General features: G+C 33.9%; 1 protein-coding gene across 2 annotated transcripts in view; it reads right to left on the bottom strand.

Moving 5' to 3' along the window:
- The window catches only part of LOC144962464 (putative lysosomal cobalamin transporter), a 30,348-nt gene continuing 11,774 nt past the window's right edge, over window positions 1–18,574 (bottom strand). The window contains exons 8-16 of one of the 2 annotated variants that reach the window (XM_078895429.1): window positions 17,135–17,260; window positions 15,737–15,954; window positions 14,356–14,458; window positions 13,714–13,818; window positions 11,369–11,509; window positions 10,368–10,437; window positions 6,249–6,352; window positions 4,867–5,005; window positions 3,999–4,108 (exon numbers count right to left, since the gene is read on the bottom strand). In XM_078895429.1, the coding sequence (XP_078751555.1) occupies window positions 4,892–5,005; window positions 6,249–6,352; window positions 10,368–10,437; window positions 11,369–11,509; window positions 13,714–13,818; window positions 14,356–14,458; window positions 15,737–15,954; window positions 17,135–17,260 (981 nt within the window). In that variant the 3' untranslated portion in view covers window positions 3,999–4,108; window positions 4,867–4,891. Of the gene's footprint in view, window positions 5,006–6,248; window positions 6,353–10,367; window positions 10,438–11,368; window positions 11,510–13,713; window positions 13,819–14,355; window positions 14,459–15,736; window positions 15,955–17,134; window positions 17,261–18,574 lie in introns of both variants that reach the window. The other variant, XM_078895428.1, reaches the window with a different exon arrangement.

Below are 18,574 nucleotides of genomic sequence, written 5' to 3' on the forward strand. Positions count from 1 at the left end.
TTTAAAAACAATTATTTATTTTCACACAGGAAAAAATGGAAATCAATTAGAAAGGAAACAATTTCCTTCCATAAACTATGCAAAAGTCATAAATTCAAACATGAATGCAGAGACTGCTCAATCTCAGATATTTACATCAAAAATCATTACACTTATTTCTTATTAACATTATATTTTAGTCTGGTCGCTGTGAAATAATGAAATAGTCTTCTCTTCTAACAGATTTAAGGATCAAAGACCTGCCACTGCCAGAGGCAACAACCAATCTGAATATTTTTGGGACAAAATGTCGACTAAAGAAATCAAAATCTGTTGGAATCCAAAATGCATGATTTATACCCAATGAATCGATGGTTCCTCCGTGAGCTCTTGTTGACGTGCCTGGGAAGGCATTGACATGGATGTATTTTTAGAATTAACTTTATAGTACGAGTCCCGGATTATTCAATTAACATACAGTGCTTACACACCTTTGAAAATTACTTCAGTTAATGTATATTTATTAGAACTAGTCAACTGAAAATTTAAATGATTCTAATTTTACTCGAAAAAAATGTTTAAACTACCTTTTTTCCCCCCTGTTATTGACCGCTAACCGTGAACGCACTATCCATTACCAACTTGCCTATCACCTGAACTAATCAGGCTCATAGATCATGAGCATCACTCACAACTTTGTTTTTTGTTTTTAAGGGTTTTACGGCGCTTGCAACACATTAAGGTCATATCAGCGCCAGTAAAAAGGGAGAAAATAGGATAGTAAAAAGTTCTAGAATTACAATAAAGCATCCAAGAAAAGGGAAGACAAAGGGGAATTGGTTCAAATAAGAAACAGGTATAGATTCCAAAAGCACTCTATCAAAGTACTTAGTTTGAGATCACGAAAAGTCTCATCCAGACACAAGCACAGGTCCCCGCTAAGAGGAACACACTCAAATGTTTTACAAATCATATATAATATAAAGAAAACATAATACAGTGCATAACAGAGAGATGATTTACAATGAAAAAAATATCATCTCCCAAAACTAACTATACATTCGACTGTTTTCCTCTCTGCCAGGCATCTGGCCAGGACCAGGACAAAACCAAGTAATCTCATTCCAAGACAAAGACAGAAAGCATGTTGGAAAACAGATATAAGGGGATAGAAGACACAGTATGTACCCCCCTGCCCGCTATGGGAGGTCAGGAACCCCACCCAGGCTCACAACTTTAACAACAGAGATTAAAAAAAAAAAAATATGCATAGTGTCTTCAGGTGTTGCCATGTACTTTTTCACCAGTGTGTCAAAATATTGTGATTAATACTAGCTGTGGGACTGACTTATTTGTCTGTTTGGCATGTACTAAAGTTAGCTGTTGAATTAAGGAATGTTTGCCAGGTGACTGGACATGAATAGTTAAGGGGACAGACTGGGCTAAATAGCAGGGAATATTCTGATTGGTTCAAGTAACGCTACGCTACTTGAGTAGAGTTCAATTTTAACATATCATTATCATTTCAAGGAAAAATAATCAAATTTTCATCTAAAATTTAACTTTACCTTAAAAATCCTAATATGGAGAGAAAAAACAATCATAATTCGCCGAATTTGATGATATAAAAATCTGTTTTATGTTTAAATCAGTATTAAGTGGTCGGTCTCTTAAATTCCTGAGACTTGTTCACTGATCCAACAGGACTTTGTTCACATAACTAAATGTTAATACATGACTAAAATCTGATTGCATTTGAAGTATGCTGGTCGTCAGTAATTACGATACATTACCGAATATTTTATTTTTAATAAACTTCATATTTTAAAAACAGAAACAAAACAGTAATTTTTGTTAATTGTATAAATTTTGTTCAAAGTGTATTGTATTTCATCATAAAACTTCTAAAAAATAAAATTTAGCCTTGAACTCAAATCAAAATTAGGGTTGAATAATGGATGTTCCAGGGTTACCCATAAGACTCACCAATATTTCAAATATTAATCCTTCAAATATTTCTAACGTTAGACTTCACTAAATTTACATGGCAAGAAATGCACGGAAGCCCAACTCTCAAGTCAGTTCCTAGGATCAAGGTGGAGATAATTTAGAAACATTTAAAGGGATTCACGTACAAACACATAAGTACGTAATGATAATTTTCTGAAGACAATAAGGCTGAATAATGAAGCAACTAAATCACTTAGAGAAAATATAGCTGACAACTGAGACTGCGAAGTCAGATGACCTAAATAGTGTGAGATCTTAAATCCGTCACATGACTTTTTAAGCTACCTCCTTAGCAAGGCATCTGGATAAACTTAAACAAGATTATATGATTAATGGTTGTTTGTTTTTAAGGGTTTTACGGCGCTTGCAACACATTTAGGTTATATCAGCACCATTAAAAAGGAAAAAAATGGGATAGTTAAAAAGCACCCAAGAGAAAGTAAGACAAAGGGGAACTGGGAACAAATAGGGATCAGATGTAGATTCCAAGAGCATACCACCAATGTACTTAGTTTGAGATCACCTATAAGTCTCATCCGGACACAAGCATAAAATCCAACAAAGAGGAATACACTCAAATGCTTACATTATACATTCGAAATAACATATAATAATACATTAGTGATTTACAAGGAAAAAAATATCATCTCCCAAAACAATAACTATGCATTTGACTGTTTCCCTCCCTGCCAGGACTCCGACTAGGGCCAGGAAAAAAAACAAGTAATCTCATTCCAAGACAAAGACAGAAAGCATGTTGGAAAACAGATATAAGGGGATAGAAGACACAGTATGTAGCTACCTCCCTGCCCACTATGGGAGTTATATGATTAATGATGAGCCTTGCAGCAAATCAAATTTAAAAAGAAAAAAAAGTAAATTGAGGCATGCTGATTTATAGGGATGTTTTATTCAAACATCCAAAAAAACAACAAAAGTGTATGAGACAGTGCCAGACACAACAGAAAGAAAAACAAGGAAAAAACATCCCTAAAAACTGTCATCTGCATTTTTTTTTGCCAAAACCCCCCCCCCCCCCCCCCCCCAAAATTTTCCAAGAAATTTGCCAAAAATACCAAAATTTGCCCAAAAATTTGCTGAGGAGAACTAAGCGTTTCAGTAAAAATTAACACGCGATACAAAAAAAAACATATAAAAGACAATTTATTACATTTGAGGAGGCTACATTATGAATAGCATTGTTACAAAGATTTTAAAGGATCATTATCCGTAGAGAGTAGCTTCCCTTGGTTTGGGCCCAGGCAAAGCTGCAACATTTCTCAAGTTTCGCACTTTTTTCTTCGTTATTTTGTTTTCGCTTCTTTTTTTCCCCAAAATTTGCGGATCGCCCTGATATTTGCGGCCGCAAAAAATGCAGATGACAGTAAAAATCAGCATGCCTCAATTTTCTGGTCGAGACAGGCTGATTTTTTGAGATGGCTTTTTTTTTTGTTTAATTTATTTCTGCTGTGCCTGTCACTGTTTCATACATTCCTTTTCAGACACGTATATCTTACATCAATGCCTATTCCATAATTTGTCACTTAAATATTTTCGAAGTAAACAAAGTAACACTTTGGTATGAAATAATATTGGGTACAATCATATATTTAATACAACAATCTTTTATTCTTGTAAGGAAAGCTGATCTGCATACAGAGAAGCCTAAGTCGTCTCAACATGAGAAATATTTACAATTTTGGGAGACAAACTAATATGAATGAAAGGTGAATTGGCAAAACTATCCCCAAATAAATAAATAAAAGATGAAATCACCATAAAGAAGGGAAAGATGCTAATTTGGTGAAATTATTTCAACGAGTTACTGGAACATGAAGAGGATAAAAATTTGCAATCTTTTGTCAATGCTCAAAATGTTACAGGAAAAAATACAATGACCAACTCCAAAACTGTAATAATTAATATCGAAGAGTAAACATTTAAAGATTGCATTGAGGGGCCCCAGTAGCTCAATTGAAGGAGATGGGGTCATAATAAAGCCACCCACCCCCTACCCCTCCCCCAACAAAAACTTTAAAACGGATGATCCCAGTTGTCGACTAGGCATAATGCCTCAAAGAATTATTGTCCAAAAAATATACATATTCAATGAATCGATAAATAAAGGGCATTGTTAGCAAGAGATCAATATTATCCATAAAAAAGTGCTCTTTTCCTTTCTTTTATTATTAACAGTCTTATTAAGACTGGGAATTACTTTTATTGTCAATGAGCATTAAAAACATAAGATAAAGAAAATCCAATTTCTTACAATTTCTACAAAATATTGTTCAATTTGACACCTTTTGGAGTAATATGTTTTTAAAAATAATTATTAAAATATATTTATAGCAAGAATAATGACAGTATACGTACGAATAAGAATATTACTAATGAAAACAGTTGAACTAGTTGTGGAGATAAATCGAAAATTAAAATGGCAGTTGTATAGAAAATCAGTTGGCAAGAATATTTCTAAGTTTTGATCATGAACTACACCTGTCTTGGTAACTAGCACTGGCACAGCCTTTTGAATAAAATATGATATAAACACTTGTCATCAGAGACAGAGAAATTCAGACATTTTAATTCGTTTAATTCAATTTTGTGATTGATAGCTACTAAAAAAAAAATCACATCATGAATAATAATTATTCAATTTATATTTTGTTTAATTTAGGCACCAATAGAGTTGTGTTTGAATATTTTCTCTAGAAATAGAAAGAAAGGCAAATGAGACTTAATCCGTGAAATTAATATGCAGAGGAAAATAATAATTTAATGATTAACATTTCATAGTATAGAACATAAATAATGACTGAAGTATCATAAAAAACATCTTCAAAACACATTGCATCCTTGTATGTCACACAGTGAAATTGGATGGTTTTCAAGTCCTTTACTACCCTGACAACATTTCGTCATCACTTTCGTCAAAGTCATCTTCATCCACCTCTCCACTGATGGCAGAACGACGACTCTTAATAACAGCCACAAAGAAACCAATCAAAACAGTCTGTAAACCACAGAAAAGAACATATTTGGTTTATTCTAATTTATATTTATACCAGATGTAACTTTTAAAGCACCTTCCCAAAATAAACAGGCTCTCAGCACTTTAACTCACTCAATCCTAGAGATGTTTGCTACTTTTCAAAATTGGAAAAAATGTTTTTAAAATGAGCATGTACATAGATAGTTATATTCAACTATCATTAACATGTATAAATTAAGAACATTAGCTTTGACTTTGATACTATGCCTATAATTTGTCTCAGAAAAATGTAATAAATAGGCATGGGGTAAAAGTAACCCTGGGTTTACTACGGGTATAGTCGGTGTTAGGGTTGAGTGAGTTAAAGAACACAAGGTTTTATTTACTGTTACAAGCTTGAAATAAAGCGCTTTTCACAGGGTCCTAAGCCATCAGTAACACTTAACATGTAGGACATGACGCATGTAAGGTGGATTACAAATTAGTTGTTTTTTCCAATAAAGACAAATGGTGTTGGTCAGAGAATGTGAGTAAAGATCATTTTCAAAAATTCAACTTTGCATCATCTACAGTAGGGCTAGAACCAGGGTCATATTGGCCAGGTCTCGACTTCAAAATAATACATGATATAAAATAATATATAGTGAGCTGTGAAAAGAAAAATCATGTTTGCACACACAAATTACTCCCTCCACCCCCATCCCCCCCCCCCCTTCACACACACAAACACACACACACACACATAAACACAATGGCAAGAACACTCACGATCAGATCACTTGGCATTGTTACAATCATTTTTAGGGTGACAATTTTCTAATTGCTGATCGTAAAAAATTACATCTTGTAATTGCATTTCAAAGAAATGATAGCTGCCTGTGAGTTTAGAGTTGTAACCTGGCCTGGAAGGGAATGGGCTGTGTGAGAGTTCACTATACATAGGTATAAATGGCTTTCCCGATATATCTATTACTTTTGTTTTTATTGACTATTATCATGGTATTTCTGGCCTTTCCTTTCAAAGAAAAGCAACAGTTGATTTTTAAAGTCCTCTTCTTTATCATCATTATGTTAACTAACTTCATTAAATTCATAATTTGCTTTATAATGTTTGTTTGTTTTTAGGAGTTAAACAGCGATTGAATCCTTTCATGATTGAGTTGAGTAGGAATCAATGAGTGCAAAACACATTGTAATTGTCTCAATGGATGATAAAGAGTTTATCTCATCTTATTTCATTAGAAGCTCAATCAAAGCGACTCACCCCAAGGAACAGCCAGGTGCCCCAATAGTAAGCGGCGCCAAAGATCCACATTTTGTAGAAAAATCTGACCAACAAGAGAGTCATCCTTGTCACTATGCACACATCTGGAATTTAAAATGAATAAGAAGTTGCTACCTATTTTATTTGACAACATAAAATGCTTAATTTATAAAATTAGGTATAAATAGGATTTGGCATTATGTCTTGATTTGTTTTGAAAAAAAAAAAATGTCAAGCTATATTGAGTCTAGACCGGATGGGTGACAATAGTGAGTTATAGTTACACACTACATGCCACTAACGTATCTCACGTAAGTAGCACATGAACGCCTAATTAAAGAAGGATTATTTTTGGTGTAAACATAAGACATCAATCAGACCATAATTTGTATTAAAATATTAACCCATCCATAATTAGTTGTCATGGGATGCTTGCTTGATTTTTTGTTGTTGTCTATTTACAATTGTCTTCCTTGACAGACTAAACGGAAAGAAAATGTCTATGCCACTTAATTGACAGAATTGTGTAAATTAGCGCCAACGTACCCGGTCATGCTTGACAGGGTTCATCCTCCATGTTTTTTTTGTTTTTAAGGGTTTTACGGCGCTTGCAACATATTTAGGTTATATCAGTGCCAGTAAAAAGGAAGAAAATGGGATAGTAAAAAGTTCTAGAATTACAATTAAAGCATCCAAGAAAAAGTAAGACAGGGGAACTGGGAACAAATAGGGATCAGATGTAGATTCCAAGAGCAACACCGCCAATGTACTTAGTTTGAGATCACTTACAAGTCTCATCCGGACACAAGCACAAGATCCAACAAAGAGGAATACACTCAAATGCTTACATTATAGCTTGAAAATAACAAATATAATGATACATAACAGAGATGATTTACAAGGAAAAAAATATCATCTCCCAAAACAATAACTATGCATTTGACTGTTTCCCCTCCCAGCTAGGACTCCAGCCAGGGCCAAGACAAAACCAAGTAAGCTCATTTCAAGACAAAGACAGAAAGCATGTTGGAAAACAGTTATAAGCGGATAGAAGACACAGTATGTACCCCCTTGCCCACTGTGGGAGGTCAGGAACCCCACCCACGTTCATCCTCCTTGGTCAGAGAGGTGTTTTATGGCATATGCCCACACCTCATATGCCCACACCTCTCCAACGCTCACACCCCAATAGTAAAAAGAAAATTTTAAAATTATAATCTCACATTTGTGATGGGGAGGAACAGCTAATAAATTCTTTCTCTACTCTGTATATGTAAAAAGTCTATACACCCGTTTAGGTCTACCTCACTTTAGCTCTATGTAACCAACAAACCTCTTAGGTCATCATCCATCCCTTAGGTGCAAACTTTGCGTGGTGATTGTGTTTAATTCTTAAAGACGAGGGTGAGTTGGAATAGAACTAAGTTATTTATTAATTTCCTGGCACAAACACAACTCTTTAACTACCTCATCTTCCTATGTCTATGCCTGAGAGGAAAGGTTAATGGCTCATAATCAAATCATCTCCATGATTGTTTAGTATTACGAGTATTTATTTACATGCAATTTAACATTGACTGATTGTTTAGTATTACGAGTATTTATTTACATGCAATTTAACATTGACTATTATAAACATAATCAAACTCTGTGGATGAGAGATGTTTACTATTTGCTGTGCCTTAACGAATAGACGCTAGTATTATTTATTTTACTTTATATTTATGATGTCTCTATAAACAAATAAGAATGACGCTTTTGTAGTTATATTATCTATACCAGGTAATTGTAACACGTTATTTTGCTGGATAATCCAATAAATCTAATTATAGCTAATACGCTAGATATATAACTATACTAACTACTGTACCAGCCATTGTCCATATAACTATGGTATAAGAACTTGTAAATATTAAATATCTATAATTATAATATTTATCATAAAATGGCTGAGGACCCCCCCCCCCCCCCCCCTCATCGGGTCGGTCAGTTTTAACACAAAAGAATCTGTTTCCTTGTGCATAGTTAAACCAATCAGGTTCGATCTAAAGAATCTGTTTACTTGTGCATAGTTAAACCAATCAGGTTCGATCCCACCTGGCATAGGCTTGTCATCCTTTGGATAGGACGCTAGTCTATCACAAAGTACTTTCTACAAGATCTAACAGACCCAACTACCCAATCACTGCTGGGTAGACAGGGGGATCAGAAAAAAATCTGGACTGCACCCAGGATTGATTTCGATCCCTTAGCGTGTGAAGCGTGTGAAGCGAGTGCTCGACCAACTGACCTATCAGGTTCAATCTAAAGAATCTGTTTACTTGTGCATAGTTGAACCAATCAGGTTCGATCTAAAGAATCTGTTTACTTGTGCATAGTTAAACCAATCAGGTTCGATCTAAAGAATCTGTTTACTTGTGCATAGTTAAACCAATCAGGTTCGATCTAAAGAATCTGTTTACTTGTGCATAGTTAAACCAATCAGGTTCGATCTAAAGAATCTGTTTACTTGTGCATAGTTAAACCAATCAGGTTCGATCTAAAGAATCTGTTTACTTGTGCATAGTTGAACCAATCAGGTTCGATCTAAAGAATCTGTTTACTTGTGCATAGTTAAACCAATCAGGTTCGATCTAAAGAATCTGTTTACTTGTGCATAGTTAAACCAATCAGGTTCGATCTAAAGAATCTGTTTACTTGTGCATAGTTAAACCAATCAGGTTCGATCTAAAGAATCTGTTTACTTGTGCATAGTTAAACCAATCAGGTTTGATCTAAAGAATCTGTTTACTTGTGCATAGTTGAACCAATCAGGTTCGATCTAAAGAATCTGTTTACTTGTGCATAGTTAAACCAATCAGGTTCGATCTAAAGAATCTGTTTACTTGTGCATAGTTAAACCAATCAGGTTCGATCTAAAGAATCTGTTTCCTTGTGCATAGTTAAACCAATCAGGTTCGATCTAAAGAATCTGTTTACTTGTGCATAGTTAAACCAATCAGGTTCGATCTAAAGAATCTGTTTACTTGTGCATAGTTAAACCAATCAGGTTCGATCCCACCTGGCATAGGCCAAGAAAATGTAGTCCCCAGACACACAACCCTACCCGACATCCCAACAAAGAAGGCACATGGAGCCAGAGTTTATCCCAGTTTCTCTATAGTGTGAAATTGACAATAGCAATTTGCTTGTCATCCTTTGGATAGGACGCTAGTCTATCACAAAGTACTTTCTACAAGATCTAACAGACCCAACTACCCAATCACTGCTGGGTAGACAGGGGGATCAGAAAAAAATCTGGACTGCACCCAGGATTGATTTCGGTCCCTTAGCGTGTGAAGCGAGCGCTCGACCAACTGACCTATCGGGACGCCCCCCCCCCCAAAGAAGGATGTCCTATAAACCAACAGGAGAGTTTATGGAAAGTGCTCCAAGAAAACTCGAAGCCTGACCCATTCAGATAAAAACTAAAGAGCTGACAAATTTATGGTGTGGTCATAACAAATTTGCCCAGGGATGCAATGAATAAACATATTTTATAAATATTTTATAATCATGTATCTATAAACAGAATAAATCTGACCCAATTTTATAGTCGAATGCAAGTGAGAATGGAACTTTTTAAAATTCATTCTTCATCCTTAATTTTATTGCGAAGGTCATTTGCTTTGCAGCAATATAAGCCAAATTAAACAGTACTTTAAAAATAATTCTTTACGTAACAAGGATATAAGTGGTTTTAACAGACCTCTTTTATCATTTCAAAAATCAAGGAGCAATTCTACATGCATAGAAGTTAAGTGACAACGTAAAACCCATGATTGGTCGGGAGAACATTTGATATCAAATTAAATAATTTCAAATTTTAAATTTTTATTAAAATCTAATTCTCCCCCTAAGTGACCAGTCCAGCCAGTCTAAACGCTAGGCTCTTTTGACAAAATGAGGGGGTGGGGGGGGGGGTGAGAGAGTATTGACAAATATTTGAAGTACAGGTCTAGTTATAATGAAGAAGAGTGTTTTGTCAATGTATGTACAGCTGCATCGTAATCATATGTAATAAAAAATGGACACAAAAAGTTTGATTATAATTATAATATCATTTTAATAGCAGCTTACCATCAGATACATCAGTGTTACAAGCCTTGGTATGGGGCGTCTCAGTGTGATTACCATATGTGGTGCTAATCTGTACAGGAAGTAAATGCATAAATAAACATGAAAGGGGTGATGATCCTGTAGAAGTTGATGGTTTTGATGAAGTTTCTGTAGATGACAACGAAAACGTTGTGATATAACGTAGAGGACATAACACAAAAAACGTTTATTTCTTATATATGTCTGTCTGCACTGAGAAGTAAATATGCTGTGATGATTATATTATTATAAGATTCACACACACATATATATATATATATATATATAATATATATATATATATATATATAAATATTAATATATAATAAATTATATATATATATTAAATATAATATGCTTTTTATATTTGTTCAGCTATGTAAACCACCAAATTTCCATTTTGAAATAAGATGTATTATTATTATTATTATTATTATTTATTATTATTATTATTATTATTATTATTATTATCATTATTATTATTATTATATTATTATTATTATATTATATTATTATTATTATTATCATTATTTATAATTATAATGATTACTATCATTATTATCATTTTTTGGGGGGTTATATTCTGTCGGGAGTTGTTTAATTGACATGACTTACAAGTGTCACAAATGTTATATTATTTTTTTAAACCCCAAAAACCCAGCATTTCCTGCAGGACAACCCAATAACCCTCTGAAATTATACAAATTTAATCCCATCATAATAGCTTCAGCTTTTATAACTCAAAACCACGCATAACAATATCTGATGATGAACAATGTATATCATACAGCACCACATAAAAAAAAATAATTTAAAAATCACTATTTTATTCAAATAATAATCTTACATTCATGTTAATGGATTGAAACTAACTAATCTGACAATAACTTAAGCCCATTCACATTGGCATTCATTCAAAATGTTATTGAATATACACGAAGTTTCTTATGTGGAAGAAATATAAATGCTGAAAAAAGTCTCACATAGTGTTGGCTCCCAAATGATGAATATTGCGGTGTAATCTCATACAGAAGCACATTGATGGCCAATACAATGAACATGAGAATCATACAAAACATGAGCAAGCCCTGTGGTGGTGTGCGACGAGGCCTTACTTTGTACATCTGGTAAAGAGTGGTAGAATTTTATCAAATTTAGACTAAAATGAAAAACAAAAAAAAAAAAAAAAAAACACCCACAAATAAAAGAACATTGTAAATATTAAAAATACAGAAAGAAGCTGGGTGGAGTTCCTGACCGCCCATAGTGGGCAGGGAGGTACTTACTGTGTCTTCTATCCCCCTATATCTGTTTTCCAGTTGCTTTTTGTCTTTGTCTTGGAATGAGATTAATTAGTTCGTCCTGACCCAGACTGGAGAGTCTTAGGCTGGGAGGGAAACAGTTGAATGTATAGTTATAGTTTTGGGAGATGATATTTTTTTCCTTGTAAATCATCTCTCTGTTATATATTGTATATATTTTTTTTTAACACATACGATTTGTAAACATTTGAGTGCGTTTCTCTTAATGTTGACTTGTGCTTGTGTCAAGAAGAGACTTTTAGGTGATCTCAAACCATGCACAACGATAATATGCTCTTGGAATCTACATCTGTTCCCTTTTTGTGCCATTTCCCTTTGTCTTACTTTTCTTGTCCGCTTTTAATTGTAACTATAACTTTTTTACTGTCCCATTTTCTTCCTTTTTACTGGTGCTGAAGTGACCTAAATGTGTCGCAAGCACTATAAAACCCTTAAAAACAAATATTAAAAGATAAAGAAGACGAAAAGCGTAAAGCTTTATTGACCAAGAGAATCAAAATATTGTGAATATCTCCTTTTAAAAAATTAGCATTTACTCTTGTATTTTTAGTGTCAAGGTTAATTAAATGGAGACGAGAACACAATTTGGCTACAAAAAAGTAAGTGAAAAGAGCACGTTCGCACAAAATTTTATTTTTATTTTTAATGAAGAAAAATAACCAAAAAAAAAACCCAAAAAACAACAGCATTGACAACCCTTATATCTACATCGCGTTTTTATCAACATTCAACAAAAGTCCATATTTTTTCTATTTTACATTAGTTTACAAATAAACATATATCAACACAGATTTGACCAAGAGATGCCTAATCAACCTCATGTAATTTTTTAATAAAAAGGAACACTTAAAAATCTGCAACAAATTAAAACAAAGAGATTATCAGCCAATGGCATATCCAAAGGGATGGAGAAACGTTAGACTTTGCAAATGTGAGATGATCAACAAGGAATATCTGCAGATGGAACCATTGAGAGAGCTAACAAGATGATCCCTGATGGACAGAGGCAGCCACCGTCATTGAATTCTCCAAATCCAAGGATTAAAAGTCTGTGGTTTCCCAATCGGTTCTTTCAATATCAGGGATCCAAGTAGCTCATTTGGTGGAGCACTCGCTTCACACGCAAAGGGACCATGTTAATCCTGAGTGAAGCCAAATTTTTGTTTGTTTTGTTAAGCCCATGTCCACCTAGTAGCAGTTGGGTTGCTGGGCCTGTTAGATCTGGCAGAAAGTACTTTGTGATAGACTAGCGTCCTATCCAAAGGTTAGCAAGCAATTACTATTCTCCGTCTCACGATATAGAACTGGCAGAAACTCTGGCTCCATGTGCCTTATAAATCTGAAAGACTACTTTCTTTTTCTTCAATATCTGCCTTCTAAAGAGCTTTCATATAATCCTGATAGACAATGCCTTGTAGTTTTGCATTTTCTGTTGGTTATTCTACTTTTTTTTCATTGTTCTCGTATACTGACATGATGCTTAAATTGAAATCTCACCCCTGTAAACAAAATGTCTACCTCCAGTGCTGTATTCTTTTTCAACCAAATACAAGCAAAACAAAATCCAAGTCTTTGAATTAGTAGACATGATGTACATTACTGTTTCATCCTTGCAACTAATGTAAGAGAATTCCTATCACACATTGTTATAATGTAATTACGCGATATCTTTTGTAATAATGACAAAATTTACATAGGTACATACCTCTTATATCTCAGTTTAAACAACAACAAAAAAGATAAAAAAGAAAACAGAAAGATACGTGACAAAGAAGATGACTCAATTGTTTGACAACAACAATACAGACCAAAGACCTAGATAAAGGAAGTAAATCCGACTCATGAATGAACACACAAAACAAACGACGTTTCGGCCCTTGGCCAAGGGCCGAAACGTCGTTTGTTTTGTGTTGTTCATTCATGAGTCGGATTTACTTCCCTTATCTTTATCTCCATTTTATTGACTCATTTAGGCACCTCTATTTATTAGACCAAAGACCACTGACCTTGATCCACAAGAACCAGATCCCGATGTTGCGGATACCTGACATAGAGCAAAGAACAAAGTAAGCGATGATGCCCACCATCAAGATGTAGTCCAATGGAAATACCTTGAAGGAAGTTATGGGGGGTAAAAAGTTGAAGCCAAAATGTAAAGCCATTGAATATGAAAAAAAATATTAATCATTACTCTCTCGTTAACAGATCTAACCATTATAAAAAATAGTAAATATAGTGGACCTCAGACTAAACAAGGAAAATAATGATTGCAGTTATTTTTTACATACTCACTAACATTAATTATAATTTCAGCTCCTTGATTAAGATATATACGTTTTGCATTGAATGCCATTCTGTCTGACATTTAACTTAATTATTCAAGTTTTGATATATATATATATTTAGAAAAGAAACCAACTTCGATACAAATAATAATAATAACAATAATAATAATAATAATAATAATAATATAATAATAATAATAATAATAATAATAATAATAATAATAATAATAATAAAATAATAATAATAATAATAATAATAATAATAATAATAATAATAATAATAATAATAATAACTAATAATAATAATAATAATAATAGTAATAGTAGTAGTACACAGGTCACCTATTCTTGTATTCTAGTTACCTTTTGACAAAACACCAGTACAATATCAATGGGATTGGGAAGATGTCTCTTTGGCAAGACATAACCACTTTCGTAGCCAAGACTGTGCATGGCCTTGTCAATACTAATGAGAAAGAGATGGGGGAAGGGGGGGGGGGGGAACACAACAATTAAACTACTGGCTGTTTAACTCAATAGTCGTTTAACAATTTTGAATAGACCAATTTTTTAAATTCATATTAAATGTGATGTTTATCGTGCTTTTTCCAACCATCCGTCTTCTCTTTTGTTACTCTTGACGAAGGCCCACAGGATTATTTCTTGTCACCTCAGAGTTTATAAGGTTTAGTTTTTAAATGTGATGTTTATCGTGCTTTTTCCAACCATCCGTCTTCTCTTTTGTTACTCTTGACGAAGGCCCACAGGATTATTTCTTGTCACCTCAGAGTTTATAAGGTTTAGTTTTTAGTGATTGAAAATAAAAATAAGTGTTATTTTCATTTTGACATTTAATCAGTGCGTTATATAGATGGATGTTGTGGGTTGCTACAACTTTCTATATAGCCTTATTAAAAAGCTTTTAAAATAACATTTATGTAACATTTAAAAAATGTAGAGAGTGTATTAAACTAAAACCTTTTTAACAAAAAGATGACCCTGTGACGGATATGAGAATTATAAATTGATTTGTATTGTCTTGATTTTTAGAGGTGTTACAACACTTGCAACACATGTGGATCATTAAAATACCAGGAAAGAATGGATTTATCACCATCATCATCATCATCATCGTCACAATCATTGCCATCTTCTTCTTAATATAAGACACTATATTTATAATATGGTTATCTGCTTTCCCAGCAAATATATCGTATCGTTCTGTCTGTCTGTCTGTCTGTTTGTGTCTATGTATGTAAGTACGTATGCATGTATGTATGTATGTATGTATGTATGTATGTATGTATGTATGTATGTATGTATGTATGTATGCATGTAGGCATGCATGTATGTATGTATGTATGTATGTATGTATATGTATGTATGTATGTATGTATGTATGTATGTATGTATGTATGTATGTATGTAGGCATGCATGTAAGATGGTATGCTGGTTTGTATGTATGTCTGCATGTATGTATGTATGTGTGTATGTCATGTACGCTCATTTCTTTTGTATACATGTGTAGAAACAATGTGCAAGCGTGTATGTTCGTGCATGGCTGTGTCTGTAATGTAAACATGTTAATATTCATACCATGAACCAAACTGAGTATTGTTTACCTCACATGAATTGCCTTTTATTTGGACAATAAAGATTATTATTATTATTATTAAGTAAAAGGAAGAACAGGAGCAGAGATATAGACGTGATAACCAACAAACTTTACATGACAAGTCTTACTTTGTGAGAAGCAGGGATAAAAATATCAGCAGGGCAAGTAAGAAAAATCCAATACCGATCACAATTTCAAATGGTCGTAACAAAACACAACATTTTCGAAGACAACTGTTTTCTGCAGCAATCAGATGCCTTTCCCTTCGTCCCATCAACCTCTCTTCTTCATCATTTCGTTCATTCTTTCCAGACCTACGAGATGACGACGTCGACCTGTTCAAATACTGGAAAAAAAGAATGGTAGTAAAATATTGACTATATTTGGATAAACGTAGATAAATGTAAATGTTACAGTGAATGACATATGGTGAAAAGGTTTGAACTGAGATATTGCCAAGTTTAGTTAGAAGGTCAATTTTTATGATAAATGAGTTCTTGTCATAAAGGATTAAATCAACCCTTTTTGTACATCTTCGGGAAATATTAAAGCTTAATTCCACTTTTAAATATTTTTTACTGCTAGTCAAGTTGAAAAATATGAAATTTGATAAAAGTTGTTGGATACCGTTTCCCATAACCCATCTGACCATAACTTCATGAATAATCACCCGATTTACTTCAAAATAAGATTAAAATGCTCTGGGCAGCATATTATTTCAGAAAATGCAAAAGAAATGGAAATCCAAAATTTTCACCTTCCGACTGATTATGTCATGCACTGACACAATGGTCTGCTAGTGACAGAATGATCATTAAAAATGTTTAAAACATTTTGGCCTTTGAAGGCAGGCATTGTTGTTGTTGCTGATTCCAAGGACAGTTTTAGAGCTCTCACTATATCTATTTATATTAATTCATAACAAACAAGAGTAGAGTAAGAACAAGTAAGTAGAGTGTTATATTTTGTAAGCAATTGTCCACAAAAGCAGGGGTTGAATTGTGTCAGATAAGATATTGTTGGAGCTTGCAGGAAACAAAATGACATGAATCAGACACTCATTGCAGACCTGCCAAATTGAAAACTTCAAATTTAGTCATTTTTATTCAATTTTTAGTAATTTGACAAGGAAATTAGTAGTTTCTGAAATCGTATAAGAACAACCATAATTTGATATTGATGATTACTTTAACATGCTTATGCGCTATAGAACTGCTTTGTTATTGTTATCATAATCATCATTATTATTATTATTATTATTATTATTATTATTATTATTATTATTATTATTATTATTATTATTATTATTATTATTATTATTATTATTATTATTATTATTATTATTATTATTATTATTATTATTTGAGTATAACTAAGAATTAAAATTCGTAATTTTCCATAAAATTTCGTATTTTCGTAATATTCGGCAGGTATGTCATTGTAACCTTCACACATCTGTAGAAGTGTATCTACATTTTTTTTTAAAAACAAGACTTTCAATTACTTTTCTTCTTGGTTAAAATTACCTTTCGTCGTATTTCTTCCCTCTTTTGCTCTCTTTCTTGTCTTTCAGCTTGGGTTTTCATTCTCTCTGATTTTGCACTTTTCTGACCTTTCACAAGATCCATCGGCATGGCTGACATTCCATATGCCTAGGTATTATGAAAAATAATGATTGCCCGTATCAAACTGGATTATCTAGCAATGTAATCCATAATGGGTGGAGTCCCATTTCACTCTATTCTAACATGGCATTTTAGGGTTGTCGCCAAAACAGAACTTACTGTTATATGATTAAGGCCGTGGTAGTGATGATGTAGGCGTAGACAGCAAGTCTGTGGTAGACAAAGAGGCGCGCCTGAGACAAAATTAGATAGTGGCTACCACCGTGGAAAAGGGGGAAACCTTACCACGTATCATTCATAGTTAGTCATGGCTAGTCAGAGATATAGTGATAGAGATGCTTGTGACGTTGGGCCCCCTGCAACTAAGTATCAAGCTGTAAATATGTACAGGGAAGAGGAACAAAGTAATGTCCAAAAGATGGCACCTTATGACGTTTCTGGTGGAAAGCCCTCGGGAAAGCCAGAGACTGATCTACCTACCTTGAAGACAAGAAATGTTCCTTTAAAAATTGGCACGTGGAATGTGAGAACACTTGCTCAAGCAGGAAAGCTCCATAATCTAATTATGGAGGCAGAGGCGATGAATATGGATATCCTTGGTGTCTCAGAGACAAGATGGAAAGACAATGGAATAATAAAAAGAGACAGCCACACTTTTATTTACTCCGGAAATACTCAGCACAACAGAGGCGTTGGCATCCTGATGAAAAACAAAATTGCTAAATCAGTAACTGGGTATTGGCCCGTGAACGACCGCATCCTAATGTGCAAAATCCAAGCTAAACCTTTTGATTTAGTGCTCCTACAAATTTATGCACCAACGAGTGATCACCCAGATGAGGAGGTCGAGGCACATTATGAAAAGGTAAACAAGGCCCTCAAATGCATAAAATCAAGTGACATTGTTGTCGTAATGGGGGATTTCAATGCAAAAGTTGGAAACGCAGCAATCTCACCGTGCATGGGAAGTTGTGGTCTGGGAGAGTCCAACGAGAGGGGTGAACGTCTGGTACAATTTTGCGAGTCCCACGACATGACCATAATAAACACCATATTCAAACAACCAAAGAGGTGCCTATACACTTGGAAGAGCCCAGGAGATATATGCAGAAACCAAATAGATTATTTTCTCATCAAAACAAGATTCAAAAACTGTGTGACCCAATGTAAAACTTTCCCGGGTGCTGACATTGGATCGGACCATGTTCCCATCATGGTGAAAATAAAAGTTAAATTAAAAATTCCCAAACAGAAAATGGACGAACACATAAAGTACGACCTAGCTGAACTTAGAAACGAGGAGCTAAGAGCGAAATATGCTGTAGAAGTAGAAAATACGTA

This window comes from Berghia stephanieae, chromosome 1, assembly GCF_034508935.2.
Source record: "Berghia stephanieae isolate SIO BIC M18660-M18661 chromosome 1, UCSD_Bste_1.3, whole genome shotgun sequence".
In the NCBI taxonomy this organism is placed as follows: domain Eukaryota; kingdom Metazoa; phylum Mollusca; class Gastropoda; order Nudibranchia; family Aeolidiidae; genus Berghia; species Berghia stephanieae.